Source organism: Anopheles moucheti, chromosome 2, assembly GCF_943734755.1.
Source record: "Anopheles moucheti chromosome 2, idAnoMoucSN_F20_07, whole genome shotgun sequence".
Classification (NCBI taxonomy): domain Eukaryota; kingdom Metazoa; phylum Arthropoda; class Insecta; order Diptera; family Culicidae; genus Anopheles; species Anopheles moucheti.
Genome location: NC_069140.1, coordinates 48,817,337 through 48,838,093, shown reverse-complemented (window position 1 = coordinate 48,838,093; position 20,757 = coordinate 48,817,337). Strand labels below are relative to the sequence as shown.

At 43.4% G+C, this 20,757-nt stretch overlaps 1 protein-coding gene across 4 annotated transcripts in view; it reads right to left on the bottom strand.

Annotated features, from left to right (window-relative positions):
- Nucleotides 1-401: 401 nt before the first annotated feature.
- Nucleotides 402-20,757, bottom strand: part of LOC128302894 (dystrobrevin beta) — a 39,811-nt gene continuing 19,455 nt past the window's right edge. The window contains exons 2-12 of one of the 4 annotated variants that reach the window (XM_053039745.1): nucleotides 15,718-15,731; nucleotides 8,977-9,184; nucleotides 8,594-8,893; nucleotides 7,868-8,510; nucleotides 7,654-7,777; nucleotides 7,216-7,579; nucleotides 6,965-7,141; nucleotides 6,030-6,176; nucleotides 3,329-3,457; nucleotides 2,387-2,430; nucleotides 402-2,309 (exon numbers count right to left, since the gene is read on the bottom strand). In XM_053039745.1, the coding sequence (XP_052895705.1) occupies nucleotides 2,250-2,309; nucleotides 2,387-2,430; nucleotides 3,329-3,457; nucleotides 6,030-6,176; nucleotides 6,965-7,141; nucleotides 7,216-7,579; nucleotides 7,654-7,777; nucleotides 7,868-8,510; nucleotides 8,594-8,893; nucleotides 8,977-9,100 (2,112 nt within the window). In that variant the 5' untranslated portion in view covers nucleotides 9,101-9,184; nucleotides 15,718-15,731 and the 3' untranslated portion in view covers nucleotides 402-2,249. The remainder of the gene's footprint in view (nucleotides 2,310-2,386; nucleotides 2,431-3,328; nucleotides 3,458-6,029; nucleotides 6,177-6,964; nucleotides 7,142-7,215; nucleotides 7,580-7,653; nucleotides 7,778-7,867; nucleotides 8,511-8,593; nucleotides 8,894-8,976; nucleotides 9,185-15,717; nucleotides 15,732-20,757) is intronic. The other 3 variants (XM_053039759.1, XM_053039753.1, XM_053039767.1) reach the window with 3 other exon arrangements.

Sequence of the window (20,757 nt, the reverse complement as noted above, 5' to 3'; positions counted from 1 at the left end):
CAGGAGTGTGTTTTTGGTATGCTTGACACCTTTTATTTGTTGCTGTGTTATGGTTGTTCGCAACGGTCTACTACTTACATGCGTTCGCCAAACAAGTTGTATTACCAAGTTGTGTAATAGTCTCTTAATGGCGAATGGTCAATGAATCAATTCAGTGCGTTTCAGAGTAGTTTGCCACCATGACACTATGACGCGTTTGCTTCTGGCTTCGTCTTGCGATATTAGTGCCTCAAACACATCCATTTTACGTCCATTCCCTTTGCCACGATAATGCCGAAAAAGTTGCTGAGAAGGGAAGGTTGAGATGCCTTGATGAATAGACTAGAAAAAATGTTTAATAGCAAAGCGATCGTTCTTGCTCGGTTCGCTATCTACGCCATGATGAAACGATTAATAAGGGATTTGGAAAATGTTTACTCAAATACTGTTCGTTATTCTGTAACCCTCGTTGTTTGCTAGCTAGTGATATTGGTTTTTTTTGCTTTCTAAATTCCTACCACTATGACGGGTCGTTTGTTCGCTTTCTAATGCAAATATGTTTCGATATACCTTTGATCGAAGATATGCGATTAATCGATGAGAGTTAGAAAGAGGGATTCTATATACGCATTAGTAGAGCTGTTCCGATGCCAAATTTTTTAATCCGAATTTCCATCGAATAGACGATATTTTACGGCCCCTGTATTCACTAATCGCTTTGGACAATTATGTAAAGATGTTGGTTTAAGTAAATTTTATCTAATGATGTTTTCTTCTGTTGCATCGCGCTATGGGGTTTCTTTGAATGGAACCATTCACGGATCGCGCAGTATCGTGCATGCGTGTTATCTACTGCCAATCATTTGCTAGTGTGTGTGTTTTTTCTTTGTTTTTGTAAATTATAGTTGCTTCATTAACAACTTGTGGATGTAAAGTTTTTTTTACGTTTCGTACGTTTTTTGTTCGGTCTTCTCATTTGTATCCTGTAATGGGCGTTTCCCAACAAATACTTTCGTTTATTTACATGAAGGGATACGTTTACTCGATTTAATACAATGCAGCAATTACCCATCTCGTATTTCTCCCTAAGTGTACCACAACTGTTAGCCTTCACATGACCGAATGTTGCCGGGTAATATAAAGTTCGCAAGGGCAGCATTGCACGTGAAGAAACGGTTGTATTTAATAATGGTGTAAAAAGCATATGAGTTGCTTATTCTAACGATACGCTTAATTCGCTGACCAACATGCAGGAGTACTCATCTACTGAAACTGATTCGCAATGCACAACTGCCTAGTATGGACGAAATATTGTCCTCGTTACACGATGAGAAAATGTGAGCAGATTCTACCTGCTACCTGCTAATAACCTTCGGAACGGTCCGAATCCTAATAAATAAAAAAAAATATTAAAAAGATAAAATAAATTACAAATATAAACAATGCAAGTTATTACCAACAGAAAATTGTTTATTAAAATCGATTTATGTACAACATGTAACGTGTTGTCGAAAACGAATCAATTTCAACGCATAAAACTGGGCTTTCGAGCGAGATTGTTTAACACTTTCTTGTAGAGCTATTGTACGATTAATCGTATACGAACACAACGGTAAATAATAATTGGAAGACCAATAATTAAGGTAAACAAGGGGAAATTAAAACTATCCTCAACTATCCGGGTTACCCGCGTTGAATAGAACGAATGAAATCCTTTAACGTTACTCCGTTCTGGCAAGAAAAAATGACTGCTCACAGGCGTGTTCAACCGTGCATGTATGTATGTGGTTTTTTTTTTAATGCAAATCCTAACAAACTAATCCGTTGTATCGCTTAAGAAGTTACCTTTAATGCCGTGTCTCTCCGTGTTGCTAGGAATGAATGTATTGCGTGTATTGCATTATTGCTTAAAACAAGTCCCTTTAGTTTTTTGTTCTTTGTACGCTTTCATGTGATAGTTTGCATAAAATTATGTAAACGTATGTAAGTAACAGATTAAAACAAAACCGCGGCCAACATACACCTAGCAAGGACAATGTTTGTGTCCTTCGCTAAGAATACTCGCCACCGCCGGAAATGTGCTCTTTAGTGATACACTAAAAGACAAAATGGTAATTATCATTATCAAAAATCAATGAACCACTGGTAGACGGTTCGCGATCGTAGCATTATATGGCGTTCCATGCGAAGATCGCCATCGTCTCGTGCTTGTAGCTAGCATATTCCGTTCTTTTCTGTCCGCACTGGCTTTATTGCACTGCTTCCGGCCTTCACTGGTTTTGCGAGTTTAAACTCCAGGCAGCAAACTGTTCCTGCCATTGCGTATTATCCTTGAAAAGCATAAGAAGCATAACGTGCATTAAATATTTGTTCTGGAATTCAAGCCAAGCTTGAGCATTGCACTCACCTTTTCGCTCCACTCGTGTGTGGTCATGTGCATCTCGTCAAAGTCTGTAAAAATATGGCGGGGGAAAAAAAGGTACGTAACAGCATGATAAAACGATGCATGATAATTTTGGCGAATGTGCAAGTTCTCCGGTAGAAAACATGCCGAGTAGAATAAAAAAGAAGTCGAAATGGTGCAAAAAGGAGACGTAAATGGAAACACGTAACGTTTAGCAAACGAAGAAATGCACGGCGGGATTTATCATTAGTATCATCGTTAATCATTGTTCGATTGTTAACACATACTTTTGTTGAGATTGTTCCGTTCCGGAACAAACTAAAGCAGATCTAAATCATTTAATGCACTCGATACTGGTGGTAATGTTTACTGACTGCTCGCTGCTTGCTACAAAGCACACCCCATATTAATCCCATTCTAATTAATGGCAGTTATTACTAGAAATGTGTTTATCGCAGGAAGAAGCCTTCGAACGGTTGGATTAGTAACAAGCTTTTTCTTTTCTCTTTCCCATACCGTGACAGTGTGTGTGTGTGTTTTGGTGTGCAGGTTGGTGCTCTTGTATTCATTCGTTCCATTACAAAAACTACAGTAACAGTGCACGAAAGGGTAGCTCAAAACTGTTCAAAAACACAAAAACAAACTGAACAAACTTCGGTTTTGGTGTTTATGAGCACCATGCACAACAAAGTGCGAACACAACAAACAAGCGATGGGGTGGGGTGGGGAAAAACGAAAAACAAAACCAAACTGGGTGTCAACCAGCATTCGCTTGTTCCGTGCCTGATTTCAACCTCGCATTAAACCTCGCTCTGCGGTCTGGATCGAAACGGGCTAACGTTCGTCGAGCAGTGTGGCATGGCAGGAGGATCACTGACGGATCGATCGATACAGATTTCCTTTTCGTTTATAGAATGCTCAACGGCATTGGTGGGGTATGCTTACCTAGCGAATGGCGCATTGTGTACTGCGACGAAGCGATACTGTCATCGTCGGATCCCTCTGAAAAGTAGCGCATCGGCGGCTTATGTACGACGCCGGGCGGAAGATGTCCTTCGTAGTGCGCATAGAAAACTGTGGTTCGCGCGCGCGCACACGACCCACCCAAGAGGGGAATCGGTGGGGTAGTAAGGTAGTACGTATTATGTGCGGGGGGAAGATGATGATGTTGTTGCGTTATGAGTTACGTAGTAGGACAGGTTGGTTAGTATTAATTCGTATTCAGCACATTTGTGCATCGTGTGCGTAACACAGTTGTGTGGCCAGCATTGCCGTTTGCCAATCGCGTGATGGTGTTGGTGGGTTGCAGTGTTTTTTAATTGTTTTATAAGATTGTTTTTCCGGAAAATTTTCGTTGGCGAACGTGGTGGTGGTGGTGGTGATTGTTGCAGATAGTTGTTGTCGTTGTTGGTTGTTTGTGAGCGTTGTTTACGAGCGTGTATGTTATCAGCATGCGTGTAAGAAAGTAAACGATCGAAAACCGATCACCGAATTAAGATCGATCAAGCGTGTCATATAACTGTGTTGCGTTGCACTGAACGGTATCGCGAAGATTTTTGAAATTTGAAACTGTGTGTGTGTGTGTGTATGAAAGTGTGATAATGTTGGTGGGTAATGATCAACGGAAGGATAAAAGGATAATCGGTATTATTAAAACAACAACAACGAGACCATTATTACGGACGGTGATCGTTGTCTTAAAAAAAACAAAGATTACATTTTCAAAAATTGTATGGATTAAAAAAAATGCCATTACAGCAATTTTATCCACTTCACATAATTGGTGTCGGCGATATGGGCGGTTTCGGAAGAAAAAACCAATTTAATAACAAAATATCGTTATCACGTTGGAAAAAAATACGGCAACTCAATACCAAAAATCAAAACAAAAAAGCACAAAATTCAATACTCTGACAACAGAGCGTGGAAAATATTAACCATTGTGGAATTCTTCAAAAAAATGCTAGAAAAATAGATTCTTGTTGCCTAAAAAAAAACAATAAGCAAACTAGAACAAGATTCTTACTGGTAAAGGCTGCGAATAAAGAGTGTGTGAGAGTTTTCATGGCAAAGTTGGCAATTGTGTGAACAATTTGAGATTGCAAAATCTGTTCTGTTCTGTTACTGTTGTAGCATTTTATTTTATCCTTTCGCAAAGCGTGTCCCTCTATGTCTCTTTATTGGATGAGGGTGGATGGAACATGCACCCTCTGTGCCACACGCCAAAGTTTCCTGTTTTACTCAGCGTACGATTACGAGTCCGTTGCTATGTGTGTGCGCACCACCACCTGCGCGAAAGGTCAACCTAACACACACGTGTGATGCCCTCTACCCGTTCGGTTGGTCGACTAGTATTCGGTGGGAGAATGTGGATCGGGCTGGCGGGTTTTTTGGTTTTGTTTTTTGGAAAACTTGCTCTCACTTAACGTGCACTAAACTCTGCGCTCCTTCAAGAATGTCGTTTCCGGTGGGGATGAACCTAGAAATCAAGGATGGAGTTTTGGAAGTACTTTTTACGAAAATACACGCGACCACGCGCTTATCAGGTACGATCGGCCGGCCAGCCCAGTTTAGGTGGAACCGCGGCAAGTGGTAGAAGCGTTTGTTTGGTGAGAAGTTTGGTTTTGAAGAGCAAAATACGCAGCAAGATACACGTATATAGCAAGAAACATTCCTAAAATGCGCACATCGACGGGCTCGCGAGATGACAGTACAGCGCGGCTTGAGCGCTACTACGGAGCGGTAGGTAACTACATTGGCAGAAATAGGAAACGGAAACAGCGCAGCGGATACATTCATTGAAACGTGTACACCGAAACACTAGGCAGTAAATGTAAGGGAGCAATTGAACCGGTGGATCCACGCATCCAGTGGATGGCATCGTGCAGAACAGAAGAACACGAGCTGCTACAGTAATATGGTTGTCACATCGAGATATACGTTACTAAGAAAATAACACAGTTGACGAGTAGTATTGAAGAAAAAGCTGTATTTATGCCTAAACCTAGTGAATATTATCTGAGTTAAAAGAGACTAAGCTTAAAGGAACTTTTCTCCTACTAGTCTAGATATGTAACTGATGAGAAGGTTCTGCCACATGGCCAAGCGTTCAACTGTATGACGAGTTGGGTTGGAAAACGGTTGCGTTGCAGTTATAGTTTGCTTCCGTGCTCACACATGGACACGTGTACATACACCAAACACACACGATTAGAAGAAGAAGAACGGCAAATAGTAAGATAGCAAAACAAACGTTCACGAAACAAGAAGAGATAGGAATGTTAGTAATTAATAGAGCGACAATGAACGATTGTACAGAGCGAGAATATAAACATGGAACATTAGCTTGAACATCAAGAATTAGAGAAAAGTTTCAGCACAGGCAAGTAAATGGTATGAGGTCCCATCCGCTGGGGTCCCCACAATGACGGAGCGTTCACAGCACAACAGAATAACAGCATGTTATTAGAAAAGGAGTATCGAACCACATACAACTAATGACATACAACTATGACTAATTGACCATACAGTGGTGCAGAGATCTTGTGGGCGGCTTGCGGGACAGACGGAAGACATTGAAGTGCGTGAGAGCGGAGATGCGTTTAGGTGAGTGAAGGAAGCGAATCGATGTGGAGTCGTGCGGTACCTGAGTTGAGTTCGCGCACCAGCGAGGACATTGCGGTGGAAACGGAATCAGCCGCGTAGTGCAGATCCGACCGGCCACCGGCCGGCGGACACGCTCCTGCGGCGTTCGTTCGCGAGCCAAGCGGACCACCACCATTAATGCTACCATCTGTGAATAGCGTTCGGAAGCGAAATTCGAAGAAAAAAAAGCAGATGGAAATGTTCTTCACAGCGTAGGCGGGATGCAACACGTGTACATAAACATGATATGTGATATGTTGTGTGCTTTGTCGGATGTGTACGCGTCTGCGTAAATGGGGAAACTCATAGTCACATTCCAACACAAACCAACCGACGGACCAACCGAATCATAACATGATTGCTTGGATGATGATGACTTCTAAACGTGAGACAAACAATTAAATCAAGAGATGAGTGTGCGTGTGTATATATGAGGGCAAAATTATAACGATCCGATATAAATGTATTAAACTAGGTAACATAAGAAACGAAAAGAAACCGTATAAACTGTTAACCAAACTGTCCGACACCGATTAGAAGGTGAAAGTGTGTGAATTGAGGTTTTAAATTTAAGCGCGTAAACAAACATTCATGTCAGGATGAGATGCATCGCACGATATGCAATTACAGCAACAGTACAGAGACGCACAACGAGCAAACAGAAACAAAGGATGAAGCAATTGAAGCGAGCTGTTTCATTGTTTTTTTTTTCTTCTAACATATAGCGTCAGGTTGTCATTGCACAAAGTGCTTTTCCAACCACGATCCTTCGGTTGTGAGTCCTTTGCTTGTAGCTCATAGCGAAGGCATTTTTTTGTCAGGATTGGCAAGGAAAAGTCAAGTGACAAGGGACAGGGGAAAAAGGGGGAAAATTATGCTGGTCTTGACTAGCCGAGACGAAACAGGTATAACTATCGTACGGAATGCACTACTCACTGTTGTTTCCATTTGGTGCGTATCCCCGCATATCCATGCCTCCCGGGCCCATGTGCGGATCTTGACCGTGCATTCCCATACCGGGAGGAAGCATACCGGGCGGTATGTTTGGTGGCATTCCGGACCCACCCGGGTTCATCGGTCCCTGCCGCGGGCCTTGATTTGGCATTGGTGGTCCTAAAATGGAAAGCATTTTGTTTTCATACAGCAGCTCCATTAAGCTAATTTTAGTCGAATAACCACACACACACCCTGCGGTATCGGTGGGCTTTTACCCGACCGCGGACTAGAGTTGGGCGTAGAGCGTGGGCTCTGGGTTTGATGGTTTTTGAGCATCCGCATTAACCCCTCCAGCTGGCCCATTAGTTGTCGGCGCGAATCCTGCAGCGCTCCGAGATGCCCCTCGAGTTCACCCTTCCGCTGCCGCAGTGCGCGCAGTTCGTTCATCAGGGCGGGACTTTCCGGTGCGACCTGTTCCGCTTCCTGCTGCCGGCGCAGTTTCTGTATTTCGCGCATTATTTCCTTGTTCTTTGATTCGAGCTGCATGATCAGTTCGCGCTGGGCCCGTGAACTGTCTAGCCCTATCTGTACCGGATCTGGGGCTGAGCCACCGGGCTGTGGAGCATGGAAGGGCCGTGTGGCGTGTGAAAAAGTGTACTCGGGTGGTGGAATGTTGCATACAAATTTACCGTTCGTGATTCCTGTGCAAGTCGTGCTGCGTATCGTGCGATCAGTCTGTGCTCCTCATCATTAGAATTAACGGCTCCACGCGTTCCTGACGTTCCGTTGCTGTCTAGCGACAATCCGGTGGCTCTGTGAGTTGATGGAAACAATTAGTAATATGCTTCTAGTAAAAAGGGAATAACAACCCATCTCATTATACAAACACAAATTCACCCTTACCGTGAGTCTAGTGTACTGCTGCGATCGTACAGACCCGGTATGCCTCCATCTGGAAACCCGTTGTGTGACGGCAACGGTGACGGTGGGACGATGTGCGATAGGTTGAGCGTTTTCTCCGGCTGTTCCGGAAACCGGGGTAACGCCTGGATCGGTTTATCCGGCACACAGCGGAAGCTTTTGCGCAGCGAATGGCCGATCTGTTTGCTAGGGCTTTTGTAGCTGGAATATTCCTTCACCTCGTGATCGTTCTGATGGTTGAGTGAAACGCGTCCCTGCCAGAAACAGTCCTGGCACAGCTGATACCCATGGCAACGTTGGCAACGGTAGCGGAACCCGGTAAAGTTTTCCCGCATGCACACGGAACATACGGTCGGATGCACGACGGATTCGACCGTAGCGAGCCGGTGTAGCAACGGCATCCACACGAGACAGGCCGGTCCGGGTTCTGTCATGAAGCCCGCCATAAAATCGTTTACCGTGATTTTGTTCTCCACCGGAAAGATTTCCGACTCCAGGCCCTCTTTGTAGAAAAAGGTTGGCGATTCGAAGACGGCTGCCGGAAGCGCTAGCACTTCACGGAGGAAATCGCCCAATTTCCAGTGTATCAGCTGGCCAGCTCCGTCGGAGATTTGTGAGAAGATATCTAGTCGGGAAGGGAAAAGGGAAACAAATCAATCAGAAACCCAATTGTCGGATTGCGTCCTATCCGGCCGGTTCGCTACTTACATCGCAACTTATCGACCATCTTGCCGGCGCACATGATCGCGAGCGCTACCTTGATCGAAAATACCCGTATCTTGCCCGAATTGTCACCGGAGTAGGCCGCCAGTAGCCAGTTCAGCAACAGGCTCGCCTTGGAGTCCACGTGTACCTGCTGGGTCGGTGGCAGCCGTTTGTTTAAGTTGTGGTACAGCGACGAAACGAGCGTCTCGAGCCGGCTGACGCTGACCTCGTTCTGGGGTTCGAGTGTGTTCAGTCCATTTTCGCGGAACGCCTCAATCACGTTCCAGATGTCGACCAGGTGCACTGTGCCCGGAAGGGTCGGAAATAGGAAACAGAAAGCAATTAGGATGTGAAGAGTTACGGTGCATCGCAAATGCATCACTTACAGTTAGTCGACTTCTGTACGTAGCGCAACTTGCAGGCTGTGCGATAGGATGCGAAGCGAATCGTGTCAAACGATTGAATCTTGAGATCCTGCAACATGGCGACCCGGGCTTCCATTGGTTCCATGTTTGTGGGCGATTGGTTCGTTGGAATGATGGAATGGTTTGGAACGTTTTGTAGGTAACGCTGCGTATTTTTGTTAGCAAATATCTGCAAAAGAAAAAACAAAAACAAAGGATGATTTATATTGCTTTTCATCATTTTTCTTAAAGCGAATTCGTGTCGTTCACGGAGCTTGAAGTACATTGTTATAAACTGCCGCTAATCCTTTCTAGCGCACTCTTTTACGAAGCGATTCGACTTTATACTCAATCATCTTCAATGGTCTAATTTCTGACGGCTATTAGGCGCAAATGTCGCATTTAGCCCCAAAAAAAAGTTAATACTCTTGAGGTAAGAGTAAAAGAAAAACAACTCGAAGGCTGTACATACAAACGCCTGTGGTATATTTCAACTCGTAAGCTCTTTAAATTGATCAGGCTTTAGGCACTGTAAACGTTGACTGTCGTCAATCGCTTCGATCGTTTGTTCACCACTTAGGCCACTTTGGTTTGGTTTGGAAAGTGGATTCGAAGATAACGACAGTATCTTCGACACCCTGAACTTGAGCTGATTAGCGAATCACCCACCCAGTCAATCGATATTTCGTATATAAAGCTGTCTCACTCTTTAGAACCGCTTATCTATTTATTATCTTTTGAAGGATTATGAACAAGTAATTCATAGCGTCTCCATTATCCCGTTGAAATTAATCTTTTAATTTCTTTCTGAAGTGGAGGTTTATTTTTTTACACATACAATATATCAGAGTAAAACGGTATAATCATAATATAAATAAATAAAATAAACATATTGTTACTATGATGGAAGGAAACGGGTGGAAGGAACTAAGACCATGTATATAATGAGGTGGTAAGGGACGATATATGTTTATAAGACCTCAAAAATGAATTGTTTTGCCTTTTTTAAAGAAAAGCTACGAGGTATATTGGATGTGAAGTTTTACTACTTAAAGAAACTTAAAGTACTTAAAGATAATGTTTGTTTTTGTTGAACTTTTATAGTACAAAATCAACGCCACCATCACTCCATCTCAATTCGGGCATATCATGACACTCCATCTGTCCATGTGGGGGAATATAATGGGGTGGGTCGTCCGGTGTCAGTCTCATGACATGATCAGGCCACCGAAGCCTGACGAGTCTAATCCACTGTTCCAAGTCTATTCCAATGAGCACGTGATTGCAGCGGCTCCTTCATTGTTCTTCCACACAAACGAGGCCAAACATCCATCTTCCTTTTGGACGCCGCGGTTAAGAGGGCTTCGTCAGTTTTGGACAAAGTCTATATCTCAGTGACATATGTGAGTACTGGAATCATATAAGTTCTATATAGTCCCAGTGTCGTTCATCGAGACAGGTGTTTTGGAGTAGAGCCTAACGCCTTTTTAATATTGACTATTGACGCATAATCGCATGGCGATGCTTTAACTCGTTCCGCCGTTTAATTACGTGTTTTGGCCGTATATTGTCACCAACCAATTTTTTTTAATCTTAAGCTTCATGACAATGTGAAGAACAAAGCAAACCATGTTTCAATCAAACATCCGCCGGGTTTTAAAGTCCGCCCTTAAGTGCGGTCCTACGATGGAGACGCCTGGTAGCTGGTGAATTATTTAACATGCTACCATATATGTAAAATGTAACCAAATATTTGAATTGAAGCACCCTGTGCTCGCGATCGGGATTATATAAAAGGTGTCCCGGAACAGGTAGAGGACAGTAGTGAAACCACCGTCTAAGCGACAGGAGCTAACGAGAATAAAAACTATACTTTTACATATATACCATTGAACCGTTATGGAAATGTTGAATAAACGATTGATAAAATACATTTTATGGCCCTTGCTAATGAAATTCTCCAAAATCTTTAATCAAGCGTTCACACGAAAATATTTATTTCCTTTGCATCGATCGCTATTGACACGGACGGTTGTTTCTTTGCCGTGCCGGGATTGTGCCGTCTCCATTCAGCCGTGTAAAAAAAAAGATGTGCTTTACATTATCAAACCATTCGATTTCTTCGTCTGTTTAATACACCACCATTATCGATACGCGCAGTACGCCCACTCCCCCTAGACGACATGCTGGATTGTCGTCAACCGTATCGGGTTCGGGAAGGATCTAACGAAACAGCAGAATTATTCGTGGCGATTGAAACGACGGGGGCAAGACAAGGCATTGTTGTTGTTTGCGAAAGAATTCTACCACCGAAAGCACGTCAGCACGACCGGTGCGCTCCGGCATGTTGTTAAAATGTACCGCTGGAAAAATAGACCCATCCAATTACAACAATTGGTGGAGGCGTAATAAAATAAGCTTTTTCCTGTCACCCTGCACTTGGTGACGGCTCCGTCAAACGGGACAAAGCAGGCGGTGGAAAACAGTCGTTTGGCGGAAAATGTCACGCGACATTCGAATTAAGCATTACGGGGGGGGGACGTGATGATGGTAGGGCGGCACAGGCTAAGGCAACCGGTCACCCAAATTCTAATCACACACAGATGCGCACACCCACAATGCGCCACTGTAGAGTGGCAGTGTGGAGAGAGAAAGAGAGACAGTAAGGGAACTGGAAGAGGGATAAAGTGTATGTGTGTGCGTGTGTTTGTTTTTTTTTTTACTCAACCACGCGACAATGAGACAACGAACGAGTGAGGTTACCGCAGTTTACTTTCCGCCGTATTATGCGAACTCCCAACACAAACGCGAACACGGCTAAGCTGGATGGCGTATTTGGAGTTGGTAAAGATTTTCCTTCGTTTTATTCCTTCCCTTTCAAGTACAAGCACACACCCACACACCCACACACTCCCTCCTTTCCGTCCGCTTGTTTAGGAAGAATGGTGTTGATTCGACTTTTCCCCAATGGCAGAAAAGCATATTTGGTTTGGTTCGTTTTTTTTTGTTTTGTTTTCTCTCTGCTTCTTTTTCGACCGCTTATCACGCCTTACCGTGCCGCTTCCCCGTGATAAGGTCAATTAAGGGGGTCATAACGGACTACCGGGTCGTTCTACAGCAGCAGCATGGTCAGGATTCGAAAGTGCTGCTTCTTAAACGGTTTTAGAACCGTCTTTTGTGTGATGTGGCCGCTGTCGGTGCTGCCTGTTGTGGTTGGCACAGCCCGTGCTTGCAATCCGGTACAATCGGACCCGTAAAAGTTTTATCACGTTTTTACCATTTGTTTAGATTTTCGTCCTATTTTCACTCGGGGTGGTGCTGGTGTCACTTTGTTTAAATCCCGCCGTCCCCTTTCGCCAGATGTCTCACGGTCAGGGACCGGGGCGGGGTGGATCATTCCCTTCGGAAGGGCTCGTCCTTTTCGACCATCGGGGCGCACTTTCATAAGCAACCAGGGGCAGTGAAATGTAATCCATTGCACACGCGTTGGCGAAAGGAAAAGAAAACCCCAATCTGGAATGTGAACCCGGCGGTGGATGGTTGCCGTCGAAAGGATTCACATTTCGGCTGGGTGGCCTATTTTGTCACCGGAATGTCACCGTACACACGCGGCTCGTTATCGTGTTTTAATATTTTCTGCGAAAACGAGACGATTAGCAACAGATGCCGAGATGTAAAATGGTGTTTGTGGGGGGGTCGGTTACACTTGCGTTAAAGCGATGGTGTTTCGATAACAGAAAAAAGCATGGGAAGAAAGACGAAACGGAGTAACAAGTTGCAGAACAAAGTCCTGTTCAAAAGTGGAAGATTAACTCGAGCGTTATGCTCTTACGTGGGTGGAATTTCAACAATTTAAAAAAGAGGTGACTCGGAGGAACTTAAGACAAGTTTTTTGAAGAAAAGCGATGGCAGCTGATTACGAGCAATGGTTTTTGTTTTGTAATTACAATCCGTAACATAGCACAGTTTCACTTGTTTTTGGCAATAAAAAAGGAAACACACGGAGTGATAGATGAAAGAAGATGAACAAAGTTGTGAACAATACAAAACAGTTCATTTGAATTTTGCCGTGAACTGTATCTGACATGTAGCGAACTGCTTCGTGCTCTTCACATACAAAAGTAAATAGATATCGATAGACACAGTAAATAGATTTATCTGTGATGAACAGAGATGCTCTCAAGTTTCATGCTGCCGTAAGTTTTCTGATAGCTATATAATTTTTTTAGTTTAACAATCTACCTTTTTACAACAGCGTCATCCTACAAATGACAGTTCTAAGGTAAAATTTGACTTATTCTTTAAAAAATCATTGACGGATAGCTTTATGAAATAGAAAATAGTTCAAAATCTTTAAAAAGCCGCTATAGTTTCTTTTGCAAACAATAAAAAAAAACACAGAGGAAAAATACACAAAACACTATCATAAGCCCTACCAAGCACGCATTATACGCTAGTATTTATCATTAAAATGAGCTGTGCCTATTATCCGTGTTATTCAGTTATCCGGCAATCCGATGTGCCACTCTATTTATACCACATATACTTTTTTATTTATAGTACAAATGGTAACTTATTTATCTAAAAAAGTAATGCTTACTGACAAACTGCCTGTTTTGCTGGTAACATTTCCGAGAAGAATATAGTTCTTCTCGTATTTTCACCATTTCTTTTGTCGTAATCTTATCTTTTACATCCTCAAACAACTCTGTTGCCTATACGAAGCCACATATTGTAGATAAATATGTTTATTTTAACGAGGTAACACAACTTATTTCACAGTTTGTAACAGTGACCTGTGGAGGAAATAAAAACCAGTCATCTCCATGCGAACGCATTTTTCCCTAACGGTCACGCCATTTGGCCTTGGCCAGAAATTGGCCATCATCAATTTGTAACGATCGCTCAATTAATCTTGCTATCATCAGATAACCTGAGCGACCGGCAGACCTGACACACACCGGCTGCCACAGTTTTCCGACTACTCGTCAAATTCACTTGTACTGTATGCCCACCACTCGGCCCGGTACGTTCCATTGGAAGATTGAGGTCAACCAAAAGTGGTCCGGAATGCGGGTGGGGGCCTCATCGTCCTGATGATACGTTACTCGGTAGTCGGTTTCAATCAGTTTTGCTGGGGTTTGTTCTCTGTTTGTTGCATCTCTGAAGGAAATTTACATCGTAACACTCCGGTGTCGGTACGCTGTCCTTACGATGGCATTACTCTTCGTATGACCTGCTGTGCATCTCGGTTCGTTTCCATTATCGCTCTACCCGCATGAAAGTGTCCATTCGCTACGAATAGTTAGTATCGATCGTAATTGTGTGTGATAAAAATATCGCACTTCATTCCAGAAATCCATTTCCAAAGGCATCTGGAGCGAAGTATTGCGGTCTCTTTGTCCAGCAGATTCCGACAATGGGGCAGTTCGTACCATAAGTTAGAAAGCTTACGCTTTTAGCCTATATCTGATAATTTGAGAAAAAGTCGATGAGAGATTAGAATTTTTAGCGTTAAGTTCAATTCATTTGAAACAATACATAAATTTGATTATTAAAATTATAATTATTTTAATACTTAATATTTTTAATATTAATTCTTAAAGTAATACTTATTTTGTTGTTTTCGTTACAATGTTTTGTTTACATTTTTAATATACGGGAATCATAGCCTCACCTGGTTTAGGCTAAAAAAATTGCTAAAAAAATGGTTTGTTTTGAGCGCCTCATCGAAACTTGCATTAGAGAAACAATCTAATCCTTTATACCCAGGCTCAACCCGGCTTGCCATTTGTATGGGGAGCTGTAAGCGGATAAGCCTGAAACCGTCAAAACGCATACAAAAATAACAACTGGCCAATAGAATTCGACTAGAGTATGATTCCGGCCAATAAAGGTTCTGGAGGCTACGGAATATGTACACCATTGATGACCCCCGGAAATGCTCGTAAGGACCCCAATCTTTTGCAGAATAATTATTTATAGATTGTATAGAATACGATGATTGAGTGGTCCGAGATTGATGAATTTTTTACCATCACTGTCCCATGTTTCGTGAGAAAACGAACATTTCCACCGTGAAATTCAGTGCAGCATTTTACATATTTGCAATTGATTGTGCTAATATTTCAAACATAAATGTGTCGTATGAGGAAAATTTGCATACCAATCTGGCATGATTTGCATACAAACAATCGTGCTTCGATACAGCGTCGAATCGCGATGAATCGGTTGGCATGTAAATAGAGGTTGGCATCGATAAGCCTCCAGGTGCTACAGGTGCGCACCAGGTACGGAGCAAAAGGCACGAAAAGAACTCCAGGTGACGGAGACGCCATGGTTCCGCGTTTTTTTTGCCAGCCAGCTGAATGATACCGCACCGAGCATTGTCGGTAACGTGTAACATACGCGTTTGATGGAAAACGATAACGCATGGGAAAGCGAACGGCGAACGAGGCTTTCCGTTCCGGCTTTGTTTATTTATCTCACATTCTGGTTCAACGGTTGAATGTTTCTCTGTTGCTTTGCAGTCGGCAAAACTGTAAGTAACAGTCACCGAATGGTTAGGGTTTATCGTTGTTTTTCTTTTCGTTTTGCTTCCCTCGGCTGATGGCTGATGTCGGTTCGATTCCGGGATTGCATAGACGTTAGTCAACACGCCTGTGTGTGTGTAGTGTGTTTGTTGTGGCCAAAGGTAAGATTTTGTTGTTTCTTTTGTAATACCTTTCAAAACTTCACTGAAACGAAAGAGAAAAAAAAAGAACTAAAGTCATAAAAACCGGGCATGGTTTTAGATAGTCCAGCAAAAAAAAAAACATCAAACAACCGGGAGGACACACAGACGACCGGCTATACATTGGACCGAAAGGTAATGTAAACGAACCAGCTGTTCTTTTCGGGGACTTTCTCCCCATTGCGCGCCCCTCACAAGCGCAATTGGGGTACACAACATTCACGTAGACTTAATTCAATGTTTCAGACACTGTTGGGTTTTGTTTCTTCAAAACGGAATGGGAATCCACATTTCCCGGTCGCGGTATGTCGCGGATTGTAATTAAACGTCAGATTTATCATATTGCCTTGCTGCCTTGACGCGGGGCTACGGTGCATAACTCATCGCGCTGTCGGTTTTCGAATACTGTGCAGATCGCTTTTGTTCGTTTGTCGGAATCGGCCCGGAAGCGGCGTGAATAAATGATTCTCGCGCAAGCCACATGATAAAAGAACTGTCAAACTGATCTTAGCCAGTAACGAGCGGGTGCGTGGGTAAATTGTGAAGCGCACCGAAACGAGGTGAGAAATGGCACTGGTAAAGACGTGGTTTAATGCCACACGGTGCATACCACACGGCGCAGAACCATCCCAACCATGGCCAAACGTAAAGGAATGGTACATTCAAACAAAAAAAAAGACCATTCCGCCCATGATGGAAACATCGGCGCGAAGAGTAGTAAGGAAAGCTTTTAAGCTGTTTCTTTCCTTTGCGCTCCGCTACACCCAGAACCTGAATGTGATGGGATTTTTACGAGCAGTGGTTTGGAATTTACCCATCAAATGATTACATTTGCCACCTTCTTTCCACGCGGGCTGGCTGGCTGGCTGGCTGGCGTGTACCTCCTAATGGCGTTCCATCAATTATGACGCTCGCGGTGAAATATTTGCTCCCGCGAGAAGGAAAAGTGCGTTCGTCAGGACAAACGCTTTTCAATCGTTACGCGTTGGAAAGTGTGGCCGTTGTTCCACTGCCATGGAATGCCATGGACTTGGAATGAATAGATCGTAAATTTTAATTTTCCCACACCACACGGAAGGGACGATTTTTCGGCTGGGCGGTGCAGGCTCCAAAGCTACCGAAGCCGCGTTCGGGGATGAAGGTGAACTTTTTACGATGACAAACCCAAATTAATTGGTAATGATTGATGGGTGTAACCGATCATCACGATTTGTTTGTGGCACGTAGCCTAATTGCCTTTTTGTTTCATCGGGCACATTGATTTGTTCCGGGTGAGACACACTTCACACAATTTTCCAGTTCCAGTGGTTACGAACATTTAAAGCAAATAAAGGGTGTCCCCGAAAGTATAAGCACGATTTCAAAGTTAGACAAAAAATCCTGTTCCAGAAACTTAATGTTTATTTGATAAATAGAATTTAGTGGAGTGTTCTGTACTATTATAAATAAAAAAAATCATAAAAAAGTATGTTAATGATCGCACTTTTGATCTGACGCCTCCCATCAGGTTCAGCACAGACTTGTCCCGAACGATTTTCGACACTTTCTTCCAGTCTTTTTGAAAACTGTCGATGTTCTCAGCAGTTTTAAAATGCTTTCTCAATTGTGCCATGGTTTGCGCCCCAACATAACTCAATCGGTCTGGCTTCAGGGCAGTTCGGGGGATTCATTTCCTTCATACCATGCGATCGTGTCTTTGGCATAGTGGACAGAGGCCAAACCTGGCCCAAACAACACTGGGCCAGCATGTTTTGTTTCATGGCCAGCAAACGTCGGTTCAAACACTCCCGGATGTCGGGATCGGTCCTCATCGTCTCCGTTGTCGCTAAACGGTTCGGACATCATACCGCATTCGCAAATGGTTTGCCAAAACATCGCCTTTTCCCGAATTTTTCGAGAAATATATATTTGTCTGTTTCATCGACGTCCTGGCTTTCAGACACGGTGTAATATTGACTCCCAGGAAGAGTTTTGTAGTCAAAATTTACGCACGACTCATCGTCCTTTAGATGCATGAGGATTGGCGACACAGCAGCTTGTCGTACAGCTTCCGAGCGTTAAATATCACGCATGAGGCCTGCTTTGTACTCCGTTTCGGTTACTTTTGTTTCTTATACGTCTTTAAATTCAATCTTGCCTTGGCACGTTGGATGGTACTTTTTGATGTACCCAGTTTTTGAGCCACATCGCCAATGGAACTTTCCTTTCTTTGCTTGAATGCTTTTGCTATGTCCCGGTCCAACCGCTGATCGACAGGACCAGCATGTCGGCCACTTTTCGGCACATCCTCGAAGCTGGACTCCTCCCGAAACCTTTTGGATGGCGGTTCGTACGGATCCGATACACACACCTTCCGTTTTTGCTAATTGACTTAGCGAAATGTTAACACTTGAGCACCATTTGTGCAGAATGCTTTTGCGCTTTTCGACGGAAATGCCTCGCATTTTAACAAACGCTATTGAAAAAAATAGAGTTAACGCACTAGCCAGTAGCTCTGAATGTAAACAATCAAGCATATCAAGAATCTGCTGTTTTACGCCATCCGTTTTACGTCATTTAGGAATCGTGCTTATACTTTCGGGGACACCCTTTATTAGCAATTGTCCATAACAAAAACAACTTCACTCGCTTTTGTAGCCTTTTGTCTACGAATTAAATGAGGGAAAGGTTCAACCCAGCGGGGTGCATGTTTTCGGTTGATTTATCCTTACGTCCAGTTTGTGGTGTTATTTGTTGACCGTGGGTATCCAATTTAACACCACGATAGAGTGGGTGCACGGCGAAAGATCAATTGATCCACCCTAACGAAGGGGGTCCGGAATACACAAAAAGAAGGCCCAAGCAAGATAATGCAACGTTGACTCATCCTGCTCGCTTGCTTTACGCAACTTTCCAACCGCAACATGGTGGTGTGGGCGGAAAAGGATACGAATAATCTGGCACCATTCCTGGCCACGCACCGTGAACAAGCCGCAGAAGGATGAACGGGGAAAAAGAAATCGCCATTGAACAACAACAAAAAAAGGGACAAACAACAAACTTAACCACAGAACTTTCATCTTCAGCAAACGGCGTGCATTTTTGTATCAAAATGTCCCCGGGCAACCGTGTAATCGTGTCTGCAAGATAAGGGTGCTACGTGCACGTAATTGGAAAGTAGTGCGCTGAAAGCAAAACGTAAACCCTTTTTTTTGGCAGACGGGTACAATCGGTTATTTACTCAGCAAATGTTTTTTCCTTCGCCTTTTTTGTGTGTGTGTGTGAAAATCTTCAAAAAAGTCAAATCAGATTGGAAAAGGATTTTTTTGGGATTTGGGATGATGTTTGAAAAGGATGGGGCTGGACCGGACAGTAAGAACGCTCACGTGTGGAGCATTTGCGCGCAAGACTGTCTAGCGCTGATAAGCAGCTTTTATCAGTAAGTAGAATAAATGTAACTGAACGCCAAGAAACCACTAATATGGCGTCAAATTATACGCACGGTACACACAGCAATCTTCTTCGGTTCTTCGTGATTCTTCTCAACTGATATAGAAGTTGGGTTGGATTGGATTGTAATACAATACCAGAAGCTCTTACTGGTACCGGTGCTTAATTAATGTGTGGTTTAACAAGATGCATGGCCATTTACTTCTGTCGGGGCTTTTCTGCCGCTAACCGCTTGTCCGTTAGTAGTCCATGTTTCGCGTGTGGTCTGCGGTCAGAGCAGTACCGTGTCGACGGTCGACGGATTCATGACGCACACGGAACAATAACACCCGGTTGAAGGTAAGGTGTTCCGATTCGCTCGCCAACGTGCCATCCCAACACTCATAATGCCATCCTGTACACCACATGAGGTGAGGTTATTAGTTTCCGCAGTATAGAGTTTCATCGGGGCAACCGGCGTGCCACCGCCGACTACCGCAGCTGCAAATGCTGGAAGAAGTTATTTGACAATTCGACCATATCCAAGCTTGCCCCCGGTCAAATGAGTCGCACATCGGCGACAATGTCGACCGACGGATGATTTATGAAATTCGCCTGCACACACACACATACACATACCAGGGGTAGCTTTCGTTCGGACAGGGCGTGTTGTCGCTTCCAACCCGGCAGGAGATGCAATCCGCAATGCGTACTACAGGCAGCCAGCTAGCGCTAACAGACGGCGACAGCGCGTCGAAGGGATTAAATTACCAACGACGTTGGAACACGCTGGGGCGTAACGGGTTGGCCTTCGATTGGGTGATGAGTCGCTCTGCATCATCACTCTCGGTGTAGTGTGTGAAGGTACGGAATATGCAGTCCTTTGCAAAACCGTAAAAATATCATAATTATCTGTTATTTGCAGAATATTGTGTGAAAATCGTTTTAAGAGTTATTAAGTTATAAGAAAAAAAAGTAAGTGTTGAGGATTCCATGCTTTTGATCCCTAATATAACACATGATTCGATAATTTTGATTAAATTAAGTACATCAGGTTAATGTTCTTAAAACCTTTAATTAGTCGACAACCGATCAACAGTATAAACGTAGTCCAGCAAGATGAAGGTGTCTTACTAGACGATAAAATGACTTGCAGCAAACACAATGGGATCACAACATTGAGATCCAGCAGGTCTTTTGGTTTGGTTTGGGTCGTAAGATGATAATCGAGTTTCGTTATCCTTTGTGTATTGGAGGGATTGCTTTAATGTTGACCGACCGACAACAGACAACAGGCTGGATCTTGCATAAAGTATAGATCAATCGGATGGTGTCCCTACACTGACCGTTGGACAGTGTAGCGCCCGGGACGGCGAAATGAAATGATTTTTCATACACAACGAGAAGCTTATTGAAAAATACTGAAAAGCTTGGTTATGAGGTAAATTAAATTAATATACATGCATTTTACCCAGCAACAGGTTTTTTAAAATTATTTTTAAATAAACTTTGAACTGGGCAGCTTCATTCGACTCTCAATACCACTACATCGAATTTCTGCGAAACATTTGCAATTAAGTTCTCACACTGACTTGTGAAGCCCAAAGTGGTGGAAAAGTTAT